The sequence below is a fragment of the Rhamphochromis sp. 'chilingali' genome, assembly GCF_963969265.1.
Source record: "Rhamphochromis sp. 'chilingali' genome assembly, chromosome: 5".
Classification (NCBI taxonomy): domain Eukaryota; kingdom Metazoa; phylum Chordata; class Actinopteri; order Cichliformes; family Cichlidae; genus Rhamphochromis; species Rhamphochromis sp. 'chilingali'.
This window is the reverse complement of record NC_137932.1, coordinates 4524115-4551923: the sequence shown is the minus strand read 5'-3', so window position 1 is coordinate 4551923 and position 27809 is coordinate 4524115. Positions and strand designations below refer to the sequence as shown.

Below are 27809 nucleotides of genomic sequence, written 5' to 3'. Positions count from 1 at the left end.
AGAGTAAGGTTGGACACATTGGAGCAAATATTCTAATTTCTGGAGCTAACTCTGTTGCTTATCATCTGGTTATTTGCGTCTGTGAAGTCAGACTTGGTTTCTCATATGACGTGTTCCCCTTCTGTTCTTCTATCGTGGTTTGACGAGGAAATATTTTTTACATCAGGTTGTGATGTCCTGAGAATTATAAATGCAAACTTCACTTCTGTACAGTTCCTTTTAAGCATGCAGTAGTCAAGTCCTACTTAAAGGATAAAAATTTGGAAGTGGATCTTCTGAGTGTTATTGATACTATATCAAAACTGCATCTTTGACTAAAATTTAAGAAAGGTTTGTTTATTTGTCATCCTTCCTACACGAGAACAATGTTTATGAGACCTTTCACAGAACTGAGTCTGCGTTTTTGAAAGTAACAAACAATATTCTGATATTCTGCAGATTCTGGTTGTTCTGTCTTAATTATGTGGAGTCGTGTGCTGCTTTTGACACTGTCGACCTTGAGTTACGCATGGAGTACTTCGAGCACTGTGGAGAAGTTAAGGGTTTGACTCTTAACTGGTTTAAACCCTATATTAAACAGTTAACATTGGAAAATACTCTTCTGCATTAGCTATTATAAAATCTGGACCTCCAGAGGGGTCTGTTCTTTATGCTTTGCACATGCTCCTGCTACATCAAATTATTCACAAGATAGAATCTCTTAATGATTTAACTGTATTTACACTTGGATCTTGGATATCACTGTGCCACAAGAAGGCTCAATGAGTGAATTTTGGATAGAAGAAACTGATGCCACATTGTTTGGCTCTCAGATATTAACTGAGAGGTCGAAGAATAACCTGGGCTCCTTAACTCTGTTTATTATTAAAATACAGGCTAACTTTGGGATAATCACATTAGAAGTTTCACAGATAAATAAAACTAAAACATATATTTTCAAGCCTTTGGAAACTGATGATTTCTGGAACTGTGACTGGTGGATTGGTAGCTACTGGTTTATTTGATGTAAACCCTGTGAGCCATAGCCATACCTTTTTAGGAACCTGTTTATTCTATTTTATTTTGGCGTAAAGAACTTTGGTTTTAAATGTACTTACTTATTATTAAACTTTCCCCGCATACTAAGAAATTTCATGTTGTGCAGACTTCCTAGTTAGAGTACTGCTGAGGTAAAGACATCTATCCACTAACTCACTAATGTGACTAAAAGAAACACAGATCTGTCATTCCATCTGCCGTCTTATAGTTGGCCCTCTTGAAGCAATTGCAGAGATGCAAATAACAAACAGCAAATGACTGCCTGCAATTTGCACTTAGCGTCAGGGCTTCTTATAGAGCTATCAGAGGCAAACGGGTATGATAAAGACACAGCGTGCTCAGCAGCAGGGAACAGCATTTTGCCAGCAAGAAACAGAGCAGAACCACACAATCTTAGAAAAGACCTGGAAGGAGGGAGGTGAGGAAGGATGCACAGAAGTAGGGGGGATGCAGGTCAAGCCCTGTTGAGACTCAGTGAGTCATTCAAAAGACATTGGTGCGAGCTGGGCTGTGTATGTGCTTTTGCCTGGGAGTGTGTGCGTTTGAGGGATTAACAGCAATACCATTTAGCTGTAATTACTTGTGCAATGGAATAACAGCAAATCCCAGCAGACCTTCATACAGCAATCGGTTTTTACCTCCTGCTCTCTCTCCCTATGCTAATTATGTATAGCTTGTTCTGACTGTGGGCGTGTGTTTGTATTCCCGTGTGTGTATATTTATTTATTTATATATATATTAATTCGATTTGTGTTCAGAAGCCATTGATTGTAGCCAGAGTTGGCCACAATTCGCTAATCAGATTAAAAATAATAAGTAGCTATAATCAGCTGAGATTACATTTAAAATTAGGGTGCCATCAGATCTTATTGTACATGGTCAAAGGTTCTTTTATTGCGTTTTGAATACATTTTATATTACTGGCAGTTCTTCTTGTAATCGGAAGGTTGCCGGTTCGAGCCCCGGCTCCGACAGTCTCAGTCGTTGTGTCCTTGGGCGAGACACTTCACCCTTTGCCTACTGGTGGTGGTCAGAGGGCCCGGTGGTGCCAGTGTCCGGCAGCCTCACCTCTGTCAGTGCGCCCCAGGGTGGCTGAGGCTACAAATGAGGTTTTCCATCACCAGTGTGTGAATGTGTGTGTGAATGGGTGGATGACTGGATGTAGTGTAAAGCGCTTTGGGGTCCTTAGGGACTAGTAAAGCACTATACAAATACAGGCCATTTACCATTTACTGGGAATCAGTGTTTCTGGGATTTGATAAGAAAACTGCAGAAAAAGAAACTGAAGCCCACTTGTATGCACACAGAACACCTGTGCTTTGCATCAGGTATGTTATATATTCTGATTTTAACCAATTGAAAATGCTGAATATCCAAAATGCATTTCATTTCACTACAGACTTAACCTAAGATATAACCTTTTCAGTGAGTAATTTTTTTTTTTTTTTTTTTTTTTTTTTTTTTTTTTTAAAATTTTTCTCTTAAATGACATCAGAAACAGCAGTATGCGACATTACGTGATGGCAGAGCTTCAGTTCATCCTTTGTCATTTTTTTATTTATTTATTTTTTTTTAATAAATAGGACAGGGGGAATGAATGAGAGAGAGAGGGGGAGAGAAAAAAAGAAAACCAAAGGGGAGAAGAGACGGTGAGAAGGGGGGGGAAGAGAGACAAAAAAAAAAAAAAAAAAAACTCCTGGGTCACCTGTATGGAGAAAAAAAAACAAACAAACAAACAAACAAACAGAGGAGACAGCAAACAACAAAGAGCAACATAATAATAGAGAAAACAAAGCACCATCACAATAAACTAGCTAGTCATAGATATCAGTATTTACTAAGTAATAAACAATATTGTGCAGCACGCAAGATAGACAGCGCACAGTGTGCTTTGAGGCAGCAGCCAAGAAAGCTTTAGTCCGCGTCTGTGAATACCCATGTGTGCATACCTGTGTGGATCAGCATGCTTGCATTCCAAAGGTTTCTCCATGTAATGATCTGCTAGGGAGTGTGGGGGGGCCTCAGCCCCGTCCTCCAGGGTGTGAAGCGGGTATGGAGGAGATCAAAACTCCAGACATCCAGAGGCCCCCAGAACACAAAAGACCATGGAAGACCAACAGAGGGGCAGCCGCGCCACTGTTCCAGTAAGAGCTGAGGAGAGTCCCAGATGAGGGCTCACTCAGCAGCCGCGGAGCAGAAGCCAGGGGGGGTTGCAGTGACGCGCCCGTGAGCTCCGCCGGCCCCCAGCTGCGCCTGAGTGACCGAGCCCTAGGCCGAGAGGCCGGGGGCACCCCACCTCCAAAGGGGGCCCGAGCGAGCCCCAGGCCCCAGGCCCCGACAAGCGGCCGCCAAGGAGTGAGCCGGTGTGTACCCGGACGCCCACCCCCAGACACAAAGAACCACCAACACACCGACACCTGAGGGAGTCCGCCACCGGCAGGGGAAGTGGTGGTGGGTGGAGATAGGCCTCCAAACCTTGGAGGGCCTGAGGTGTCCCCAGAGAGGTGGCGTCTGATACCCAACCTGACATATAGACACAGACATACCGGCACACACAGACACAAACATCCATTCCCACCCTCATGCTCTCATATGCACTCACTCCACACTCAACCAACGTGGAGACAGACATAAAGAGACGCTGTACACATAATCACACTCCCCAAGCGTACTCTACAATCCGGGTCTAGGTACCCTTGCCCCTGGAGGGGGGAATTGCACCCAGACCCAGGTGGTGTTACCCTTTTCCCTGCGGTGGGGAGAGGCAGACCACCCCGACTCCGCAGCAGCAGGGAGGCCCCACACCCCAGACCGCAGTCGGACGGCCAACTCCTCCTACTAGCCCTCCCGCTCCAGCAGGCCGCAGAGAATGGGGGTGGGAGAAGACTCCAAACCTCCCTCCACCCGCTCATTGTAGTGTTGATGCATATGTGTTCTAAGGTGCAATTAAAACCCAGGAGGGCATGGAGCTACCTGCCAAGGAGCAGCAGGTAAGCGCATAGCCCCTCCTGCTAACCCTCAATGACTAAGTGTATTTAAAATTGAGAGGTGGGCAACGACGTCAGGGGTGAGGTATACACCCTGATGGTGATTTGGACTCCGTGATTGTGCCCACCCCCAAGATCCTATATGTATGTGTAATGAGAGTGTGAATAATGTGAATGTCTAAGATGTGGGATAAAATTGAGGCAGAGGCAGCCAGAAGGGGACGGGGGGGGGGGTAGCCTCCTCTGCACCCTGGTGACATACCCCCACTCCAAGGCCCTGCATGTGTGGGTGGTTGTGGAGGAGCGGGAAGAGGGAGGCAGCTGGAGATGGGGAGGGAAGGAAGGGAGGGGCAGGTAACCCCTCCCTGGGGCCAGCTCCCCCGCTGACCCCAGTAGGCACTCCCACCCTCCGCGACCCGCCAGGGAAGGGGGGCCCAGGCCCATCAGACCGGGGCCCAGTGCAGTAGCGCCCCCCGGCTCCACAGAGCCCTGGACAGTCCACCCAACCCCACCACAGAGAAAACTGCACCCACCCCACCAACCACACATCTTCCAGACTACATAAGACGGTAAACGCCCAGGCTGAGATCTTCCTCCACCTCTCCTGTATCTCCCCCTCCTGCAGAGAGTTCCTGAGAGAAGAAAGCTCCTGCCAGATGTGACCATCCCCCCCACCAGTTGAAGAGCCCCCCAGGCGGCTCGATGCACCGGCGGCACCCTGCTCCAGGGCCGGGCCCCCATGCACCCACCCGCCCACAACCCCGGCAACGCACCAACCAGGACCCGAGCCCCCGAGGCCCGGCCCGGGCCCCCGCCCAGACACGGAGCACCCCCAGAACCTCACGCCCATCCCGGACCCACCCAGGGGCAGCCAGGTTGCCAGGTCAGTAACCCACGTCCGTCAGCACAGACCCTCCCCTAGCCCCGCTGCACGCAGCCGCGAGGAAACAGTCACCTGAGAGCCAACAGAGCCCTCAACCGGACGTGACCGCTACCCCGGGTTGAGCCCCCCAAGGAAGATGCCTCCGGGGAACCCCCCGACGCCCTAAGCCTGTCCCTACCCCCTCACCAATCACAACAGTGAAGGCGGGACCAAACTATGACCCCCCACCCCCACTAGGTGATGGAGCTGATAAAAGAGGCCCAAAGCAATTGATCTGATGTGGTGGCAGAGGCTGTGTCAAGACTAATGTAATCTAATAGATAATTTCTATATTGGTTAGAATTAAGATTATTTTTATTTTTCCAGTTCATGAGGACTGTTTTCTTGGCTATGCATAGGGCAGTGAAGATCATATGGGCTATATTCTTTTCTGAAGTGACATTATCTAAGCTGCCCAACAAACACACTAAGGGGGAGGTTGGAATGTTACATTTCAGACATTTTGATAAGTCTTCACATATCTCGCGCCAAAACTTTTGCACTGGTGGACAGAACCAAAGAGCGTGGATGTAATTGTCTGGTGTATTGCCTTGACAGTGTGAGCAGTTGTTGGAAGATGTAAAGCCCATCTTGAACATCCGATGACCTGTATAGTGCACTCTATGAAGTATTTTGTATTGTATTAATTGCAGACTGGGATTTTTAATTAATTTAAAAGTTTTTAAGCAAATCTGAGACCAGAAGTTTTGGTCTAGGTTGACTGATAAATCTGCTTCCCATTTTGCAGTAGGAAGGGATATTGATTCATCTAATTTAGAAAGTGTTCTGTATATTTTAGATAATAATTTGGGGGATTTAAGAGTAAGAAAATGTGCCGCACTTAGTGGTGTTTGTAATTCAACTTGACTGAGGTTAAATTTCTTTTTTACTATGGATTTAATTTGTTGATATTCTAAAAACCTTGTCTTGTTGATCCCATATTGTTCAACTAGTCTGTCAAATGGAATAAATTCTGTTCCCTCTAATATATGTTCTAAGTATTTAATTCCTTTACAACTCCATTCTGGGAAATTAATCATATTATTGTTTTGTAATATGTCAGGGTTATTCCAGATAGGTGTACGTTTGCATGGGATTAATGAAGACTCCGTTATTTTTAGAAACTCCCACCATGCTGTTAGAGAAAAGCTGATGTTGATACTTTTAAAGCATTCATGTCTTTTGATGTTTGAGCTAATAAATGGTAGGTCTGAAATCTCTAGATCCTTGCATAGTGCCTGTTCAACATCTAGCCAGGGCTCAACTAAGAAGGTATGTTTTAACCATTCTGAGATGAACTGAAGCCTGTTGGCTAAGAAGTATTGGTGAAAATTAGGCAGATCTAATCCTCCTCTATCCTTGGTTCTTTGTAGCGTTTTTAAGCTAATACGCGGGGGTTTATCTTTCCAAAGGAATTTGGAAATATATGAATCCAGAGATCTGAACCAATCTTGTGATGGTTTGTTAGGGATCATCAAAAATAAGTAATTTATTTTTGGCAAGATCATCATTTTTATAGTGGCGACCCTTCCCATGAGTGATATGGGTAAAGATTTCCATCTAGTCAGATCGCCTTCTACTTTCTTTAGAAGTGGGATGTGGTTTAGTTTAGTTAAGTCTGAAAGCTTAGGAGAGATATTAATACCTAAATATTTAATGTTTCCGGATTGCAGTGGGGCAGAGGAAGAATTATGGAAGGAGCAGTTAATGGGGAGAACTGTAGATTTTGGCCAGTTAATTGAATAATCTGAAACTCTTGAAAACCAGTTTATTAAAGTAATTACCTCAGAGAGGTTGGTTTGTGTGTTTTGCAGAAAAAGCAACACATCATCCGCATAGAGACTGATTTTATGTTCTATGTTCTTACATTTTATGCCCTTAATTGTTGTAGCCTGTCTAAATGCTGCTGCTAGAGGTTCGATAAAAATTGCAAAAAGTGAGGGGGAGAGTGGGCATCCCTGTCTGGTGCCCCTCAGGAGACAGAAGCTGGAGGATGTCTGGTCATTTGTTCTGATACGAGCCGTTGGGGAATTGTATAATATTCTTATCCAGTTTATGAAAGAGTTTCCAAAACCAAATTTGTGTAAGGTTGCGAATAAAAATTTCCAATTAACTCTGTCAAATGCTTTTTCTGCATCTAGAGATAATATTATGGCTTCGATGTTTTTATCGTATGAGTAGTCTATTAAATTAAGTAATCTACGAGTGTTTGTTGAGGAGTGCCGACCTTTTATGAAACCAGTTTGGTCAGGATGAATTAAGAGGGGGGTCATTTTCTCTAATCTCTTTGAGAGAGCTTTGCAGATTATTTTAAGGTCTACATTTAAAAGAGAAATTGGACGATAGCTTGAGGGAAATAAAGGGTCTTTGCCTGGTTTTAGCAGGAGACTAATGTTGGCAGAATTCATATTTGGTGGTAGTCTGCCCTTTTCCTCGATTTCCTGCAACATGCTGTGGAATACTGGTGCCAGTGAGTAATTTAAATGTAAACACGTTATATGAGTTCAGTCACATCTGAAAGTGACCTGACCCAATTCCAATTAGCTTTACAGTGTGTTTGCCTTACTAGACACATATCAAGTGTGCGTTCAGAGCAGCACCGAACAGCAGTTTCCCACTTCTAGGGATGAAAATTGTTTGCTACTGTTTGAATACAGAGCACTGTTTGCACCTCTATGCATTAGGGTGCAGCGTCTCTCTAGTGGCATCTAAAAAAAGGTAGCGATAAAACAGCTTTTGTCATCTCTATTGCTCCCACTGGGTCTATTTGTTGCATTACAACCCAGGCTAAATCCATTCTGTGCTGGAACTCATGCAGATATCCAGAAAATAAGACGAATAAGCACAGCCGCAATCAGTTTGTGTTTTAAGAGATGAGTTGAATAGTCAAAACAGAAATGGATGGATGGATGGATGGAAAGATGAAGGCAACTGTACATAAAAGAGACAGGATGAGATGGAGACAGAAGCCGGTTCAGGGACGGAGGAAATATGAGGCGACAGTAATACTAGAAAAAAAAACAGAGAGCTTCAGTATTTTGGAGTCTCACTCTGCCAGAAGGGAGGTTACAGCTTTCCAACGCTGTCTCCACTCGTTTCCTGTCTGCCGAGAACATCCTGAAGATACTGTAGGGAGACAAAAAACATGCTGTTATGAGTAATCACAGAAAATGCCACACACGGAGAGAAATTCTCACTCCTTTAAAGGCTGTGTGTCAAACGGATGAATTCGTCACAGCATTTAACTGACACATATTAAGATTATTCTGTGAAAATGTAATATTGTAGCAACAGCTTAGGAGGCAATGGAAAAAAATAAAAAGGGTGAAACTACAGGCCGGACAGAATGCAACACTAAAGACAAATATTAGACTCAGATGATGCCTGTGTGGGGAAAGAAATGCAATATAATAAGGGAGGGGTAGAAGATGGGACATCAGGATTTAAATACTGCAGTCTAACAGCCTTGCAATGAATTTTACATTCATAAAGGTTACGCAGTAAATTTCTGTTTATGCTGAAATAGTTGGAGAGCTACTGATTCAGCTTATTTGGAGCATTAGGAAGCTGTGCAATAATGCAGCAGCATAAATCTGTTCCTAATATGTTTGCTCTCATAGATAGATGGGTGGACTGAGATAAAATAGTGTAGTTTTAATATTTTTAATATTCACATTTAAACATGGAAAATATCTTGATTTTAATACTGCTTACAGTGAATTGCAAAGTTTTCCATGGCAAATGCCACTTGTGTACATAAAAGTGACAAGTCTTCATGAATGCGATGCCACACAGGCCCCAACAAAGATGAGGAAAGAAAGCTTCCCGGCAATGGTATCATTTTGCAAATCACACCAATTTTCATCATTGCTGTCATAATTTTTATTATCATGTCATTGTGCTTGTGCTATAAAGTCTGTCTCAACAGAAGCATCTTTTTTCTTGCATAAATAAACAAAAGGCGTGCAGATGTAATGTTTCTTTATGATGTGCGCATGTAAATAACGCAAAATGATCTCAAATCACATCACATCGTCACATCATCAGCGTCTCGGTTCATTTAACTCTGGAAAAACACTGCCGACAGACATCTGTGTTTTCAAGCTTCTGTCATCTGTTTTATTCCGGTGTATACAGACAATAAAAGTGATTTACAGTGGACTCTAGTGTCACTGCAGCCACAGCAGGACATTTAGGTCTGGTTCTGTTCGGAATAGCCTGTTTTAATTGCTTGCAGAGGTATGCCTGCGCAGGTCCACCAGCACTTACTGTACGCTCAGTGGAAGAGCAGTATCAAGCTGACATTAGTCAAACTGACATGTCTTCCTAGCTAGGAGGTTAATTCCCTAAACAGCAAGGAGTGTCTCTCCCTGTTGACACCCACTGCTTTCCTCCGCGGCTCTGAGGGAGGTTATCACGGAGGTTCACTGCTGCCCGCCTGCCTGAAAGCTCAACTTGACTAATGGAGATGGAGAGAGGTGGATTTTCAATGAGGCGATGACAAACTTCCAGATAAATCAAATTGAAACTGAAATATACAAAATGAAATTCTCAGATAAATCACAAACTGACACAGACTAAAGTTTAAAAAATAATAATAATAAAAAAATCACATGGGTGAAATGGGCCCAGCGTGAGATAAATGAAAAGTGGTGATAAGGAGAACAAGAATGAATATTGTCATGACAGATGGAATGGGTAATATATTCTAATAAATATGCAAAAAACAAAGTGTAGGTTTAAGCATCTGCACGCTTAGAGAGAAGGCAAAAAGGCAGAGGAAACTATGCACCGATGAAAAGAGCAGAGCCGTTGTGGGGATGGGGGAGGGGTGTGGTGGTGGGGGGGGTGGGGGGGGGGGGTGGATGAGTCACACAGACTTACTTCTTGACGGGGATTCTTCCCTCAGGGTTTAGCTGCAGCTTCAGCCGGGTGTATCTGCATTGCACAGAGCACACATCAGCAGCAGCTCGTGATAGCAGTTTATTCAGTGTGAGTGACACTCTTCATCAGGTCTAATGTATGTGTGGGGGCTGTTTGCTTGATCTTACATGCGTGACTGACATAAATGACTGTCTGCCATGACCAGGTTTGCAGACTCGTACGTAATGCATCGGAAAGAGATAAAAAGCACGTATCTAAATATCTTAAAGTGGCTGACTGTGCATGAGTGGAGTTCTCTTTGCATACTGCGGATATATCTGCCGGCGTTTACACGGGAGGTCAGAACTGTGGGCTAATCCCTGGAAGTCTTGAACGCTGGCAGGGCAGAGCAGTGCAGCAGCAATGCACAGGCAGCGTGTAACCTGGCCTATAAATAGCTCGGCTGCAACAGGAGCCATCATTGTAGGCTGGGCTTTAAGTGGCTGCTGGCTAATAATTAATATCCATTACAGTGTCCACTTGACAGAACTTGGCGACTGCCTCAGGCTAATAGGCTGGTGACTTTTAATTGTCAATTGGGATCAAAGTTTGGGGAGTTGTTTTTTTTTTTTCTTCTTTTTTAAAAGCTGTAAACAAAAGTTTTGGTTGGGATAAAGTTAGCCAGTAGCACTGCATGAGGCTTTATTTTCTCTTTCTTTCTTTTTAAAGAGAATGATTGAAAGGCTCCCAAACAAGGAAGGGAAGAGGTGTTTTTCAATGCCCCCATCTGACTCAGAGATGCTTGTATTATTCATTATGACACTGGAGAAAGGGGGAAACAGATTACTCACTGTCTCCTTTTCTGTTTACCTCACTACTTTCTCTGTTCTTTTTCATGTTCCCACTCTAGCTAATCCTAGACGTTACTCATTTACTCATTTCTTCATTAGATGATGCTAAAGACATAAGCAGTTAGATGACGCTGCTCAACTCCAAGTTTCCAGACATAGTCACAGAGCAACACAGAGTAAAACACGCAGTTTTAACCCTGCCATGTTTGGTAATTGAGGGCTGTGTTATCCAAGGAAAGTATTCAATTATAATTGTACTGATTTCAACACCTTTCAGCAAGTGGTCATTTAAAAAACCTGCTGGGTTCTGTTTAGTTTCCTGTTGATGAGAAAGCTGCCCAGCTACGCCGCTCCTCAGAAAACCCACCACCCAAAATCAGTATCACTGCTTTAAGAGACAGCGATGAGAATTAACCACACGCGGAGAAACATCAACATCACTTCAGGGAGGCAGCATCCTCGCGCTGCAGCAGCGGTATGGCGAAGAATTGCCTTATTTGTAAGCAAGGAGTGTACAAGAACTGCTGCTGCGAGCAACCGACGTAACCGCGAGACCTGCTGTATTCAGTTCTATTCCACTCTATCTGCACTATGTGGTCGATGACCAGTTTTATTGTCTCATAAGTCAATTAGCTCCTCGGGGGTGCACGTTAATGGCTTCTGTTCACTGATAAACAGCAGACAGCTGGGAGTTGTCGGCGAGCAGAGTCCAGCAAAAAATGATTTGCGTTCATATTTACGCTCACTCTGCGTGAGCTTCACTCGGAATCAGAGGTGACACGAGGGCAAAGGACGATGAAAGCGGTCATGGACATAGAGCCACTGATAAGGATAATCAGTGATTTATGTAATACCCTGGAACTGACAAAATACTGGCTTCCTGTTTTTTGCCCTCTCTTCCTCTCTTTTCCCAATTCAACCCAAAGCTCAGCTCACCGAGTCAGCCTGGAATCTACTATATGTCACTACTGTAACACAAAACAAACACTACACCACCAAACAAATGCACACTCACATATGGGAAGCAATAAAAAGACAACTGACGCATGCAGGGTGTTTTATAAACTGGTATAAACATATTTCCAGCTGTTTTGATAATTCTGCTTTCGTCTGTTCTTACTTCCTCCGTTGATGTGTGAAAAATCAGGCTGCGTTGTACACTGCAGTGTGTGAACAATGTAAGCACAAATGTGCTTTGGTGAAGGTGTAAATGCTACATGATGGTTTCGCAAGATTTTTACATAACATTTTACCATTTTTGTTCATGTAAAATACATCAGGTCCCTAATGTGACTCTTGCTACGAGTGACATTTCTAGTGCTTGCAGACCCGATTTTCATATCTATCTTGGGGACTGTAGATTTACATTTTGTTCGAGACTGCTTGCATGTGCGCGTGCGCATGTGTCCGCGTGTGCATGCATCCGGTGACGTACGCTTTTTCGAGGCACGCCTCTCTGGACATGTTCTGCACCAAGAGGTTGGACGCCAGGTTGAAAAGCTCTTCTGCCCATTCCTGCAGGAAATAAAACGCACACACAACATTAACACACACACACACACCTAGAGTCAGGAAAGAGAGCGGCGGTGAACTCATTTGTGCTTTGATGCTGATAACTGCTGAAGGCTGGAAGTTTGTGTTCAGTTTCTGCTGCCATGTGTCAGGAATAAATGAAGTTCATGCATACTGAGTAGGTATGCTGATCATTTTTCATAATTTTCCAGAGTGGTAAATGACTTGATGATGAACTTATGATCCAGGTTTTCACCATGATCCTAAAAAAAGAAATGGTACCTCCGTCTAAAGCCTCCTAAATCAATTAAAAATAAACAACTATTAAGAAATGCTTTCACTCTTTGAGAATATTATTTATTGCTTTTAATGGCTTAGTTTAATAGCAAATACAAAAAATAGGCACAAAATTAAAACCCCATGCATATTATAGAGCAAGTCCCCATCAAAGAGCCTAAACAGCTGTGACCCATCGAGGTGTAGATTCACTAATTCATCAGCAGCAGATTCACAGATCTGACTAGTTTTTTTCCAGCACATCCCACAGATGTCTAAATGAACTGACATCTGTGGAATCTGAAGGCAAAGTTAACATCTTGGAAGCCTCGTCATGCTCCTTAAAAGCATTCCCAAGCACTTTTTACGGTGTTCCACGACTCATTGCCCCTATGAAAAACTCTAATGTCGTCAGAGAGTACCTTTGCAATTCAGACACGAGCTTGGTTTGCACTAATGTTTAGGTATGTGGTACGTTTAAGATTAACATCCACATGAATCCAAGAATCCCAGGAAAACATTACCCAGAGCATCACACTGTTTCTGGCAGCTTGCCTTCAATTCAATTCAATTTTATTTAAATAATACAAAACAAAAACAGTTGCCTCAAAACAGTTTATATTGTAAGGTAAAGACCCTACATTAATACAATTATTACGATGCACTATTGTTCACATAGTGCATCCTGCTGCCTTCTTTTTCTCCAGGTGAATGATGCCTGGTTGCCCACATGATGGGTGAGTATAGGCACATGGGTAGGGCTACACAACCTCACCCTGACTGCCCAGTTACTGGCTAAGATACCCCACTCACCACTGTAGATGCCGGAGATGCCACTGCACATGTCAAAGTTATTACTCACTTCACCTGTCTGTGGTTGTTTTTGGTTGTCCAGGTTATGTACAATAAAAAAGTAGTTACTTTGTTTACTGCTGCTATGCATGATTTTCTTTTTTTTTACCTTCGCAATCTCCTCTTGGAACGCCATGAAGTTCAGGTAGGTGATATTCACCATGTCGGTGCCACTCACAACCGTCAGCATCCTGCTCTCCAACTTCCCCGACAGCGTGCTGTTATCCAGCAGCTCGCGCAGCTTGGCTTCCTTTACAATGAAACAAAAACACACAAATAAAAAAAAGATATGTTATAACAAAGAAATGAACTATTCAGATCTAAATGAAAAACAAAAGTCACCAAATGAATGAATTTCTATAACAAAATCCCCTTCAATGACACATCGACAGCCACGGAGTGGTAATGATAATTTTCTTAGGAGAAAGAGAAGTATTTAAAATTTTTATATTTAAAAATAATATCCCTTACAGGCATGGATGAGGAACACTTAATTAATAAGCTTTCACAATGATCTCGTTTACATAAAAAAATTATTTATAGTGCTTTAGATTCTCTAATTCAGGGACCTAATACAGTGTTGCGTATGTCCCACTTGATCAATGCCCTTTCCTCTCATGTGATTATTGCAACAACTGGTCACAAGTCACATGATCATATGCTCGATATCCTATTGGCTAATGCTTTTGTATTTTTTCATTTCATATCTGCTCCAATTAAAAGCCTCAAATAAAGCATGTTGATAAAAGAAATTGTGCTACATAACCCAAATTCTGAACACTTTATGTTAGCCTCTAATCCGGGCTGCACACACGTTGAACCTTGGTGGAACAGATCAGCCAGAGCGGCATCTAAAAGCTAGCAGGCCAAACAAAGCTTCAGCGAAATGGCAAATGACATAAAACAGGCCACAGAGGAAGATGAGCAATGCTTTTTTTGAGGAAGTGGGAGACGGCACTGCTCTGTGTCATGGCATTTTGCTGTGATGTTGTTTCAAAACAAAAACAGTCTCTGAATGAACTCAGAGGAAACAAGACTGGTTAACATTTGGGAGTTCGCACCTTATTTGATGGCTGATTTGGTTGATTAATTAGAGGACAGAGGTAGAGAGTCCGTGTGCTACAGCACCAGCGATTCTCAGTTTGTGTAAAGGGTGCATATGGCAGGCTATACAAGCAGGAAAAGAGGTGGGTTAAGTATTGAATGGAGAACTTACATGTAGACATGTAAGCACAAATGTCCAATAAGATGTCAGCACAGGATTTATTGTGTTATTTATTATTTATTAATAACCCCATGACAGCTCCCCAAAAATGAGAGCATGAGGGTTTTCCAGCCTTGCTTTTTAGCTTGTTTTAAGCCCAAAAAACATCCTCCTGTCTCAACATATTTCCAGCTTAACTGCAAAACCCCCCATACATACAATAACTTGTAATCAACATCACAGGAAAAAATGTTTTGCTAAAAAAACACCAGAGGACTCACTTAACCCAGGAGACCCGAGGAGAATGCTTTTCTTGCTCTCAAAGGGTTTTATTTTTAAAGGCTTATATAAAAACTGCAAATTCCTAAGTCAACAGAAATTGTCCCCACATTGAGAAAAAGCAATTGTCGGACTTAGTACAACCCTAATTCTCTCATCATCCGACAAAATCAGAGGGCTGCTGCAGGAAGTCTGATCTCTCCTACAACAAAACACTGGGTGCTGGCAATACTCCAGCTCCCACAGAGGAAAAACTCTGGAGAATTTGCATTCAGCCGAGCTAATTGTCAGAGGAGAATTAAACCAAACTAATTTTAGCAAATATATATTTAAGAAGTTCATCTTTGGTGCGAATCACAAAAAAAGCCCAAAAAAAGAGAACCCAACTACAATACCTCTGAGGAGAAAGAGAGGAATAACAACGATCTCCTTCTCTTCTTTGCAAACCCAGTATGCAAGTGGCATACAGAATTCTTGCTCCGGCTTAATTAACACAACAGAAAAGCCCTGTAAAGGATTTTGCAGTGAAAGCAAATGAGCTTCCACTAATTTGACCAATCAAACAAAGAGCATTGTGTCCTGTGTCATGCTGATAAATGTCCTCTACACATCCCTCACACCCCCCAATCAAATTGTGGAGGCTTAGTGGCGCCTGCGATTATCACACTGAGAACTTCTAAGGCAATACATGTTCACCCTGACCCTTCTGACAGCCTGTGTACTCCCCCCTTAACTAGTTTATGTGGCTAAGGAGGTACTTCTTGAAAATAAGACGTTGCTCTTTTAAATTAAAGAAAAAATGTATATGTGGAGAAAACAGGTTTTCAGTGTTGTGTATCATTTAGATGGTTAGAGTCATGTGTGGACTTGACCACCAATCGATGGAATACACACACATGCACATCCTGAGTTCAATGAGAATCAATCACTGTCCACTTATGTATTCTGAATGACACCCGCGTCATCATTCAAAGCATAAAAAGCCACTTGCAATTTGCTAAAACACACAAAGCTCCCTCTGAGAAACGCTCTGGCTGACAGCCAGACATGAAAGGCTTCTGAGAACAGACAGGATGACAGTAAGATGCATATTTCATTTATTACTACAACGTCAATGCAATTTGATATTGTTTTGAAGCTACTGGTAGCCATTAGCTGAACGTAGGGCTCATCTCCCACTATGCAGTCATATGGGCGGGAGCTGCAGGCACTTACATCAGCAGTTATGTTGGGAAAAGACTGACTGACTGAAAGAAACAAGCTGACAGGTGGGCCCTGCTGGACGGGAGCAGGAGCAGGGGGAGGGAGCAGGAGCAGGGGTGGAGGAGATGAGGACAAAATAAAGAAAAGTAGAAATAAAGCAAGGAACAGAGAGCAATGGAAGGAGAGGAGCAGGAAGGGGGTAAGCCATGTGAGTGAAAACCAATTTGTGCTGGTGCATTGGGGGAGCTATTAGAGGCATGCCTGCGGTCTCAGTTACCACAAGGAGTGGAGATTCAGAGAAAGGGAAAGGGTAGGGATGGGATTTGGATGATGGTGTGGTTGAGTTAAGCCTTTATGAAAACACAGCCATGGCCTCTGTCTTCTGTTGCTATAGTGCACGCGTGTGAGTGTCGTGTATGATGCTTGTGAGCACGTGCTTAGTCAAGCTTTCAAGGTGCATGTTGGCAGCTGCTGCCTGTCAGTATAAGAACTCTTCTCAAACACTTAGCATTCAGCTGGAGATGCAGCCCGAGGAAATACACAGACTTTCTCCTTCTGCCTTAGTTTGTCACGAGGCCCCCACCTGCCCCCACCTGTCACCAGCCATGCGCTCAGACTGTGTCACACTCTGTTGGGCACAGGGAAGAGATTCAGATTGGCAAAGAGAAGTCAGCCACACCTCAGGTCATTAAACCTGCAGCACGGCACCTGTCTAAACCCTCTCTCCTGCGCACACAGCTCGGACACACACCATCGCAAATGCACACACCACACGTCCACCTTAGCACAGGCATGGAACTGCACTCGTGCAGGCTCGGCTCAACGCTCACACAGAGAAATACACACCGTCACACAGAGTGTGTGTATAAATAAACACACAGAGAGACATTAGATCAAAGGAAATGTCAGTATGAATGATTGATGATGAGCCATCTACCTACACACCACTCAGCAGGATCTGCAAAATCTAGTGAACCCGGTTAAGGAAAGGGCTTAAATTTAAGTTTATTATTAATGCAGAATGTAACAGTGACTGGGCTAAAAACTGGATGATAATGAACCAAAACTAAACTTAACAACTGATGAAACAATTCTGCACCAGCCTTAACTCCCTTTCAGTTAGGCCCCTGGCAGTACAGCCACTGTGGCCTGCTCACCATCATGGGCCTGACAGGCTACACTCCCCAAGAGGAGCTGCAACCAGACACGGGATGCCCGATGCTGATGTTTTGACGCTGTGTTGAGCTTACACAGATGTTTTGAAAGCCTGCTTTGTGGTTCAAAATGCCCACGTCACTTGATCACATGACGTGGCTATTTTTGGAGCTTTTGACCCCAGTTTTGACAAGCGGCTTGCCTGTTGTTTCTAACCTTGATTGACAGTGTGTAGAAAAAACCAAGTGACACCGAAAACTCCCAGAAAGCTTAAAAGTCATCATCATCATTATTATTATTATTGTTAGCAGCAGCAATCACAGCAAAGGGCAGTTTGTGGGACCCTATTGACAGCTCAGTTAGCGAAACCCATAGTACCCGCAGGGCAACAGATAATCCCACCGTAGCGGTCAAAAGATACATCGCTCATGTGTAACATGAACCATTAGTCTAGTGCCAAGTTGTAAACCTGCACCTTTATTTAAAAAAGAAATCCCGTTGTGTACATGTCTACATGAAACAAGCGTTTCATGTAGACATGTATGTGATGATTTTCTATTTTTTCCAATTTGCAAAAGAAGAAGCTAAAACTAAACTAAATAAATTGATATTTTTGAATAAAAATCTTTACATAGCACTTGATTTTCTCTTATTGATCTTTATTTTTCATAAGCATAACAAGCTACATTCATTCACACGTCATTCCACTGTAGATAAAACACAAAGATTAATGGGGCACTGTGGTTACGTATATATCCACAACACGTATGTGGTTATGAAAATACGCTCATTAGCCTCTTCTCTGTAGATTGTATAAATTGTGCATTGAATTTGATAACACGCTGTTTGTTACAGTCAAAGTTTTTCTTGTTTTGTTGTATGGAGATTTCTCCAAAATGTCTTAATTATGGTTATTTTTAAGAACTGGTTAGAATTGCGGAAAATCTGCGTTGCTTAAAAAACTAGCATTATCACCATGTGACATAGCAAAAATGGCCAGAAGGTGTCACCGTAGAGACGGGTGTCAGATTGTTTCAAAAGCTCGATACAAATTCGACGCATCTGCTCTAAACGTTTTAGTGTTTCACAAGGCCTCGGTTGGCCCATCGCTACAGTGGTCTTCTTACTATCATGGCCTGACTCACTATGCTACTCAAGAGGAGCTGCATGTCCTGCCTATATAATCAGTAGCTCCTCCCACTGCAGGAAATAACAATTATCCAGCAATTGAGTACCAAATCAACTCAATCATAAGCCTATCTAGTTATATGAAGTAAATGAAGCTCTTCTGAGCCTGTTTAAAAACACATTCTCCAAACATTAGGCAAATCTCCCCCTCCTTCATACCATACTTGGTACTTTCCCCCAAGAGCTTGACCGTAAAAGGAGTCCAAAAGGGTCCTGACTGTTTTGGCAGTTCCTGAGTCCAAACCAGAGGAAGGCCAAGTGCATTTTGGAGTAGAGGTCAGAAACCATCAAATTAATCACATACAAGTCTCAAAAACTATTTTTAATCAGACTTGTTTGGAAATTCGTCAGTGACTTAGCAGCAATACAAAGGAAAAATAGCAAGGTCAAAGCATTGTGCGTTGTTTAGAGGTCACACGCCTCCTCATGACACACATGTTGGACAAGTAGTAGTGGAATTGTCGAATGCTTTTATGACGAGCTTCGCTTCACGAATGTATATTAACGTGGTTAAAACAATTATTAGTTGTAAAGGAAAGCTGTTTTAACAGATGAACCTTGCTATGTTCAAGGCAGCTGTAGCAGGAGTACAAGCTGAGTAATGTGACAATTCTTTCTTTTCTTTTTTGAAGCACCAATTCTCACAAGACCTGCATTTTGCATGTTTTTTTAAGCTGGTTTGGTTGGTATCTTGAGGATGGCAGCACTTTAGCTGACTCTGCCAGCCTGCGCATTGAAGTTCACACTGAATTTTTAAAAGCATCTGCACTTGTTAAACAAAAGGATGTTATAGAAGCACTGGGAACTTATTTTATGGATATAATAACGATTTCAGCCTTGTAGTAGTTGTTCAGGCTTTATTCAATGCTGCAACAAGTAAATCAGCTATCTCCTTGAACTATAACTTATCATACAATTTTGGCTAAGCTGTGTATATTCAATAGTGTAGAGTCGTTATAAGGTGTATTTGGTATTTGAATCAAAGAAGATATTCTCATCTTTGCCTTTTCCCCCATCTGACCTCATGCACAATCTGCTCATGGATTTATAATCATCGGACAAATGAGCAGAAAGACTTAAATCCAGCTTGAACATCAGAATTCTGAGGAGCACATTCTAACGTATGGAGCCGCGGCACTGCAGAGCAGTACTATCAGCAGGGCACCTAACCTCCTCCTGCTGCCGGCTAGCCTTGTTAACTAACAGAGCGGCAAGATGCTGCTGGTGGGACGGTAAAGCTTTGGGCCTTTTGGAAGGCAATTATGGGATATCAAGCTGGGGGGTGATGTGCTCATTCTGCCACACAAATGCTGCGCAGATGCATGTTTTTGTCGTTTTCAGCAGAAAATATTTACTGATGTATGAGCCGCTTCAGTCTGAGCCGTATGACGATATGCCTCGTGTCGCTTATCTTTGTCATTTTATTGATGTTTAGTTTGTCTATATCTGTACGCCGATGTGCATCCTTGTCTACCAGCCAGTGTGAGTCACAGTCTACAGAGCATTTCACCCACAGCAAAGCTAATCCTAAGATGACTCCCTCTCTTGGCAATGCAGTCATTTATTTAAGAGGGTCACGCCGGATCTGCAGAGCATGTTTTAAACATTAGCCGCTTCATAACCTTACACAGACAGAAAGCACTGAAACGTTGATCCTATTAGAAGAAAGCCATAGCTTTTGCTTTCTGTAAATGGCCTTCCTAATAATCCACACTCATTCATGTGCCACCCAGACACATATGAGCAGTGACATCAACACAGAAAAAAAGAGAAAGGGGGGACTTGCACTTCACACCCTCGCTGTGGGAGTCTGATGCCTTACTGCTACACGGGGACACCATGTAGTTCAGCTTAAAAGCGTTTCTGCTGATCAGTCTGTTTAGTTCAGCCACAGTAGCAGCAGCCTTTCATATAAGTATGGGCGAACTGTCTGCTCCCATTGCAGTTCTGCAGTTTCATACTTTAAACTTCCTCAGTGTGGAAACTGCTTTGCTAACTTTTCTAGCTTCAGGTAAAACTCAGCCACCATACTGCACACTGCCCAAGGATAAGCTGCAGATAAGTCTCACAAACAACCGCACAGTAAACACGATCAAAGAATAAAAGAGAGAGGGGAAGTGCAAGGGAATCGGTGAGGGATGAAGGATCTTTGATTCTGGGTAAGCCGTCTCCCGTCTTTCCTGTGCTGTCTGTATCGCACTCCCACATAGTCATAATTCAGGTGAGAACCAAAGTGTCAATGAGCAGCAGACCACCGCAGTTTCATGAGATGGCAAAATACCCATGAGGACAGGACTAAAAGGTCAGTGATTCATCAGTCAGCTGTCAGGTGATGCATCACCAACCACAGTACAGAAGTGACTGCACACATATTTGGTACATTTGGTGAGTGTGTGTGTGTACTTTGCCATCTAAAGCCAGAAAACACTTTGTCACAAATCTTCGAGTGAAGCGTGAGTGAACAGTTTGCGAAAGAGGAAGCCCTCGGGATTTAAATTGTATTATCTTTTGGAGTAAGACGCTAGGCTTAATGTTTACATGTGTTTGATTGAGGAGTGCAATGATTAAGAAGGGAATCACAATAACAAAAAACACATCCTGATGAAAGCACTAGCTCCTCACAAGCACTCCAGTCGAATACATTAGCCAGTGGTGATGCGTCGCCAGGGCTCAGTCATGCAGCGAGGCACAGGTTGAGAAAATGCGTAGGAGGAAGTTGAAAGCTCGTACGGACTTAACAATCCTTCATTCCAGCTCTTCAACAGGGGCATTTCATTAACCCCGAAGCAGTGAGACATGAAACAAGAGACAGAAGGGGTGGACGGAGGGGAGACCGAGAGCGTATATCACGGCATTTCCAAAATGCCAGCACATCAGCAATAACTCGAGGTGACAGGCGCTCGTTTTCGCGTCTTGGGGAAGTGGCGCACCATTCACACCCAATACTAATCATCTCATGACACGCAGAGGAACTGGCCATTCCAGACGTTCAGGGGGAAAGAGAAAAATTCATTTTTTAAAAGAGGACTTACACAACTGCTGCATTTCTCATTTTATCATGAATAATCTACTCGTGGACTCTTGAATTTATTCCTCTCACCAATCAGACTTTTATTGTACCGCACAGCTATACTTCTGTCTAGACCCGCAGGGTTAACTGGACTCTACACTCCAGGCTAAAATGCATCTGGAAGAAATTCACAAGTTCAGGTATGTTTATGTTTCACCCCAGAAAACATGTTTTTGTTCATCATGCTGCTTTCATTGGGCCTGGGTGTAAAACAGGAAGATCCAGGTGCATCCAGAGTTTTTCCTCTATCAATTTCATTATTTGGGAGGTTGCTTAGAAAAATGCTTTTGTTTGGTTTTGGTATCTTCAAGGCCCTCAGGGGGTTAATGGTGTCTCTAGTATGGCAAAGATGGATATATTTACTGAGGGTTTCTCAGAGGAGTTGCATAACCTGTTTACTAAAGATTATGCAGCTCTTTCCAGTTACTAGTATACTTGAGTTAATAGCAGGGATAAAGATCTAAAGGAAAGCACTGATGCTTCTACAGCTACTGCAACTTAAAATGGTATACGCAGGACTGCTCCTCCACCTCAGGGGCCTTGCACAGCTGTAGATGCAGCTGCGTCTACAGCTACTTTCACAGATTCAACCGAATTTTATCCTCCGCTGTCAGACTCTGCTCTTCAGTTGAAGCTAAAAGGATTCATCTTAAAGTGGAAAAAGAAGCGTTAAAGTTTCAGAGATATTTCTTGACGATACTTTGTCACCAGCGATGTGCCTGTGAGGAAGTGGCAGTCCTTTGAAAGAGCTTGTGAGGCTGATTTGAGCATGTGCACCAAGCTGTTGTTCCAGGTGCCAGTCATTGATATTTTGCATCCACCATGAGTATTCCCTGGTGGGACACATGGGGGGAAATAAAGCTTTAAACCAACTGCTTAGACATTTTTACTGCCTTGGGGTGAAATCAAATGTTGCAAAATACTCATAAAAACTGTCATGTATGCCAAATTGTAAGGAAGCCTTACCAGTAAATTCCTCCATCTCCATTTCAGCTATTGCTGAGTGTTTTGAACATATAACATCCTCTGCCTACCATCCAAAGTTACCTAACTATAAAAGCACAGGTTGATCGTGCTGCAAAAGTATATAGAGAGTCCGTTTACCTCCTTTTGTGGATGAAAACGGACCCAAGAGTCATTAGGTTCAACCGAGAAGAACTGGTGTTTGGTCTCACAGTGCCCTTAAAGCTGCTAACAGACACCTGGAAGGTTAGATCAACCTTTGCTTTCTAATCTTTCAGACTCTGTGGAGTTTTATGACCAAGTTCCACAGCAGTGTGACATGACCTAAACTAAATTCTGGAGCAAGCCCAAGAAACAATGAGATGTTGATATTATTTGGAGACAAAATACAGAGCATTTCAATTTTATTTATATAAAGTCACCTCAAGGTGCTTTATATTGTAAAGTAAAGACTGTACAATAATAGAGAAAAAACCCCAATAATCAAACAATCCCTTTTGACCATACGCTTGATAACAGTGGGGAGGAAAAACTCCTTTTAAGAGGTAGAAACCTCCAGCAGAACCAGGCTCAGGGGAGGGGCAGCCACCTGCCATTGAACAGTTGGGGGTGAGGGGAAAAGAAAAGGGACAAAATGGCTTTGGAGTGTGAAAACCACCCACGTCAGCAGTGTTGGGATGGGTTATGCAGGCTTGGGACTGGCACTGCACTAGCTTGTGACCTGCCTGAAGCTGGGTTTGTATTTCCTCCTGCTATATAATTGGCGATCATTTACATGTAAGATGCATACGTTTTGTCTAGTACCCTCTGTGGACAAAACATTAACATGCAGAGTTCAAACATCTCCCTGAGCTGGATGAAGAACTCTGATCACAGAGTGATGCACTGAAGTTTAGTGCTGCAATGCTTTGACTTTGAATCTGGTTTTACTGGACACCCTTTGAAGTTTCAGTCCTAGAACGAATAATTAGGCAGCTTGGCAGCAACAGGAATACTGGAAACCTACTTCTACTTCAACATAATACAACCGGCACCTGTTAAAAGCCAAATCCAGCCCCTCTCACACTCTTTCCCCTGCTTGGCAGTCTGAACAACAGCATTCCCTTTCCCACCACACTTGTTTCCTTTGTTTGGTTTTTCATTTGTAATATACTTAAGTTAGGTAACCATACTTCGCTGACTCCCGTGTTCATGAATATAACTGTCATCTTTTCTTCCCGGATGTCATCTTGAATTTTGTGCAGTTGATTTTATTTACCAATAAAGGCTCACAAATACAGACATCGGCCAACGCAGAACAGATTCTGAGTATAAAAGTTGCCGGTCTACGACCGCAGAGTTTAAACGAGGTAAGCCTTGTGTAGTCTGAAAGCTGCTGACAGCCATACCCGCAGACCCGGCCAGCAAATGGCACAAACTCCTAATTTAGTCATATGAACGCTCTTGACATCTCATTCAGGCTGCCGTGTCATTGAGAGAAAACACATTCTTCACCAGAAACATAAAGACTGCTTGACAGCATTTGACTGCAAATCACAGCCCCCACAGTAACCAAGTCATCTGATTTAACTGTCACCCAAAACACGGAGGAGTTGCCACAGATTTTAATAGAACTCATCTTTTCAGCAGCAATGTAAGGACACACTGCTTTGGCGTTTGCACGTATACTTCCGACAAAATCTCACCAGATATCACATGATAGAATTTAATTAATCGCTCATATAGATTCCTAATAATTCTTTGACATAATTCTTAAAATCTCTGCTATCCTAGTAAGCTGAGCATGTTTTTTTAGGGTCAAGATGACTTTAATTTTTCCAAAGAACAAAAAAATGGAAGAATCTCAATTGCCTGCACATGGTGACTGCAGGACTTTGAAGAGAAAAATCCTCCAGAAATGGGCAGGAAATTGGTCAATCTTGCTGAGAAATCTACTTTCCTCTGGCATCAAGATAGCATGCAAAGCATATCAGGAGGACCTTTACACCAATACTAGCATAATCAAAAGTTACAGTGTATTTATTTAATAGTGGTTGCCTTTTTTTAACCATTAATCTCAATCTCAACATGTTACAGCAACTCAACAGATACATTTAAGAAGCAATAAAGAAAATAAATGCTTTTCACTAAGTTTTAAGGTGTTACTGTGTCACTCTGTGCAGTCTCTACAGAATAAGGTAATTGTTAAAAAGGTTGTTTGAGTATTTCTGTTCACAGAAATCCAGTCATAACTCTCACAACCACTGGGACAGGCCACCAGTGAATACACAATTATATGGCCATTAATGGCCAAAAACAAACTTGTGTAACAGATGCTTGAGGCGTGAAGGGACCTGTTGAGAAGCAGGCTGCCAGTTTGGATTAAAAAAAGAACATAAAAGCTTGGAGGACTCTGCGTATGGATAATTATACAGAGGAGAGACGCCACATTTCTGTCACAGTGCTCCTCAGTTCCTGAGAGAACCTTTTACAAGGGCACGTGCTCCATACGCAGCATTAAAATTAGGTCATAAATATTACATGTGTTCAGACACGCAAGGGGACTTTGTGAGCATCGAATAGTGACCCGGTTTCTCGGGGAGAGAGTTTGAAGGAGTGAATAAGCAGAAGAAAAGTGGCAAGAGGATGATTCACGCTGTGTGTGAATCACTCTGAAGGAAAGACGGAGAGACAGAAGGGGCAAGGGTTGATGAGGTGGAAGTAGTCTACCTGGCATACACTCTCCCTCCAGCTGACTGAGCCCACATTGGGCACACAGGAAGGCAGAGGTGCGGACGGGAGGGAGCTGACCTCAGATACACCGCATGAACTCCAGCGGGAGAAAAATAATCAGCTGCCAGGACTCACAAAAGCAGCTCTTCTCATTAGAATGAGCACTAAACAAAACTCGGGACTCGCTAGCGCACAGAAAAGTCAAACAGCTGAGCCTGAAATCGAATTGAACAAGTACAACGCTTGTTTCAAGAATTTTGGAAAATGTCATAAGCATCATGCATAATAAAATGATATATTGCTAGAAAAAAGCTGAGAAATTTTATAAAGACAGCTTTTGAGTCCATTGTTCATAATATCTAACTAAATTGAGCATTTATTGCAGTTTTGGTTCCAGAGCAAAGAAAACAGGAGTAAACTAGCGCTAAAATGTTACATTTGGGTAAAACATAACATAAAATGTTACGTTTGTAAGAAAAAACATAAAATGTATCATAAAATGTTACGTTTGAGTAAAACGTAACATAAAATGTTACGTTTGTAAGAAAAAACATAAAATGTATCATAAAATGTTACGTTTGAGTAAAACGTAACATTTTACTCAACTTGTGTAAAAGTCTTTGACAAAGTTTCTAGTAGCAACTCGCTACTTAAAAGTTCCTCCTCTGTGTCATTGTGTCCCAGGTATTCTGGTCATTACTCCCACCCACTGCCTCTGACTCACACTCTTGAATTTGTGAGGTAGATGAACCCCATTTTGTTCAAGCTGTCCATCAAGTGGCACTCTGTCAGGGGTGGCACAAAAAACAGCTCGCAGGCACCGGCAACTGGCAGGTACATAACTATGGTAATTATCCTCTAGTCATACACAAGCTCTAATTTAGCGAGGGCAGACTTCTGAAAACGCAGAGGAGCTCTGACGGACTGCTAACAGCCAACCACACGTGGAAGGACACATGCGTGTGCGCTGGCATCCAAAAAGGCGCAGATGTATATACACCCACACAAAGACTAATAAACATAATTGGTGAAAAAATAGGCACGAAGCAGAGGCAGCCAAGAGACGGGTGAAACGGGCATTTACATTTTCGATGCTTCCTTGAGCGAGAAACTGAATCTGCTCCATTCTCTAAGTGACCCTGAAATGTGACTTCCCCGCTGAGAGGTGAAGCAGTAACAATCCGGTTATGTGTATTATTAGTGACTGTGCATAACATAGTGTCTCCGGTGAAAATATTTGACTGGAAAAAATAAATGGGCATGAATCACAAGCAGTGCAACTTTGATGACCATCAAATGTGACGATTCAGTCAGCAAAAATTCAGCAACCAGGCCAAGTAATTTCCAATAAATGAACAACGAAAAGAACTTTGTATGTGAAGTGCACGAGCAAATAATACAGCTTCACAGACGCAGGTATAAACTGAACAACAACTCAGAAGCCAAGCGGGCAAAGCGGCCGCACACAAGAGGGTCTGCTTGGCGAGCGCTGCAGCAGATTCCTGCTCTAGCAGGCAACTCTGCGCTCGAAGCTGAATTCTGCTCCTTCAATTCAATCTGATTTCAAGCAGTCTGGAGGGCAGAGCCCAAAAAGTACAAGGGCCCTAATGTGATTTGTCACTTTCAAAGCAGTGATGCCACAACCTCTGCGACTGACAGGTTAAGTTTACTGCATTACAGTGAGTTAGTTTTTGTTTAGGCACTAGCTCAGGGTATGGCAGTCTTACCATTTCATATCAGGCAAATGAGTGGTTTGAAGTTGTCATGTTGCGCTGTAAGCGAAAGACAGTCTGTTGCATTTTCTTTTTGAGGGACTATTATCTGGAAAAACTACTATAGTGGAGCCCTTACAGCCAGACTTGTACTGTGTTTCACTGAGTGACATCTGGCAGTTACACAAACATGGTTTACACCTATTTGTTTGCATTTTGGAAATGTGAACAAATAGAATTGACCGATCTGCTTTAACTCATTAATGGAGATTTGTCGCGTTAATGCAGTTATGGCGTTAACGTCATTTTAACGAGATTAACGCTGACAGCACTAATTCTTATTATATTAAGGTAAACCTGTGATTAAACTAAATGAGATAGATAGCTGTTGTTAGTTAACTTGACAAACTTCATGGTCCCATATATAAGCAAATACGGTACAGAAGCACCAGTTATTTTGCTGCCACAGTGCACTCTCATGCGATGGCGATTTGCCTGCTTGGCTGTTGACTTCTACACGCGTGGGTTGTTGATTTTATGTGTGAGGAAATTTAAGTGCACAAGTGGCAATGAATACCTGCGCCTGTGAAATTAGATTACTTGGTTGAGATTATGTTTTATCTCGCATAGAATTAATGACATAACCCTGACTCCGTATTTATGTTCTTTAAAAATGTCTGCCAAAATTACCTACAAAGAGGGTGGATGGGAAAAAAATAGACAATTCCAACCATCAGTACTTCATCTGGCACCCTGCTAGGGACCTTCCATAAGCCAGGAACCCAGAGGAGAGAAGCCCTACAGGGGCAAGCATCTACAATGGGGCCCGGGAGTAAATAATTCACAGGAGTCCCTGTTGGCATGGTGGAGCCTTCAGGCTGTAGTTGCTCTGCCACTGCAGATGCTGTAAGGAGGCAGCATATGTCCTCTCCCTTTGGCTCTTTCCTTTCTTGGACTCCTTCACTTGCACATCCTTTCCTTCCATCTTGATAAACCGCTCTCATGTGCCGTGCCCTTGCCAC

At 42.8% G+C, this 27809-nt stretch overlaps 1 protein-coding gene across 2 annotated transcripts in view; it reads right to left on the bottom strand.

Moving 5' to 3' along the window:
* The window catches only part of plcb1l (phospholipase C beta 1-like), a 131497-nt gene that overhangs the window by 47018 nt on the left and 56670 nt on the right, over positions 1-27809 (bottom strand). For both annotated transcript variants that reach the window (XR_013971812.1, XM_080883519.1), the window contains exons 4-7: positions 13411-13551; positions 12097-12176; positions 9832-9885; positions 7998-8073 (exon numbers count right to left, since the gene is read on the bottom strand). Coding sequence is in view for 1 of the 2 variants with exons in the window: in XM_080883519.1 (XP_080739645.1) it covers positions 7998-8073; positions 9832-9885; positions 12097-12176; positions 13411-13551 (351 nt within the window). In the remaining variant the exon portion in view is untranslated. The remainder of the gene's footprint in view (positions 1-7997; positions 8074-9831; positions 9886-12096; positions 12177-13410; positions 13552-27809) is intronic.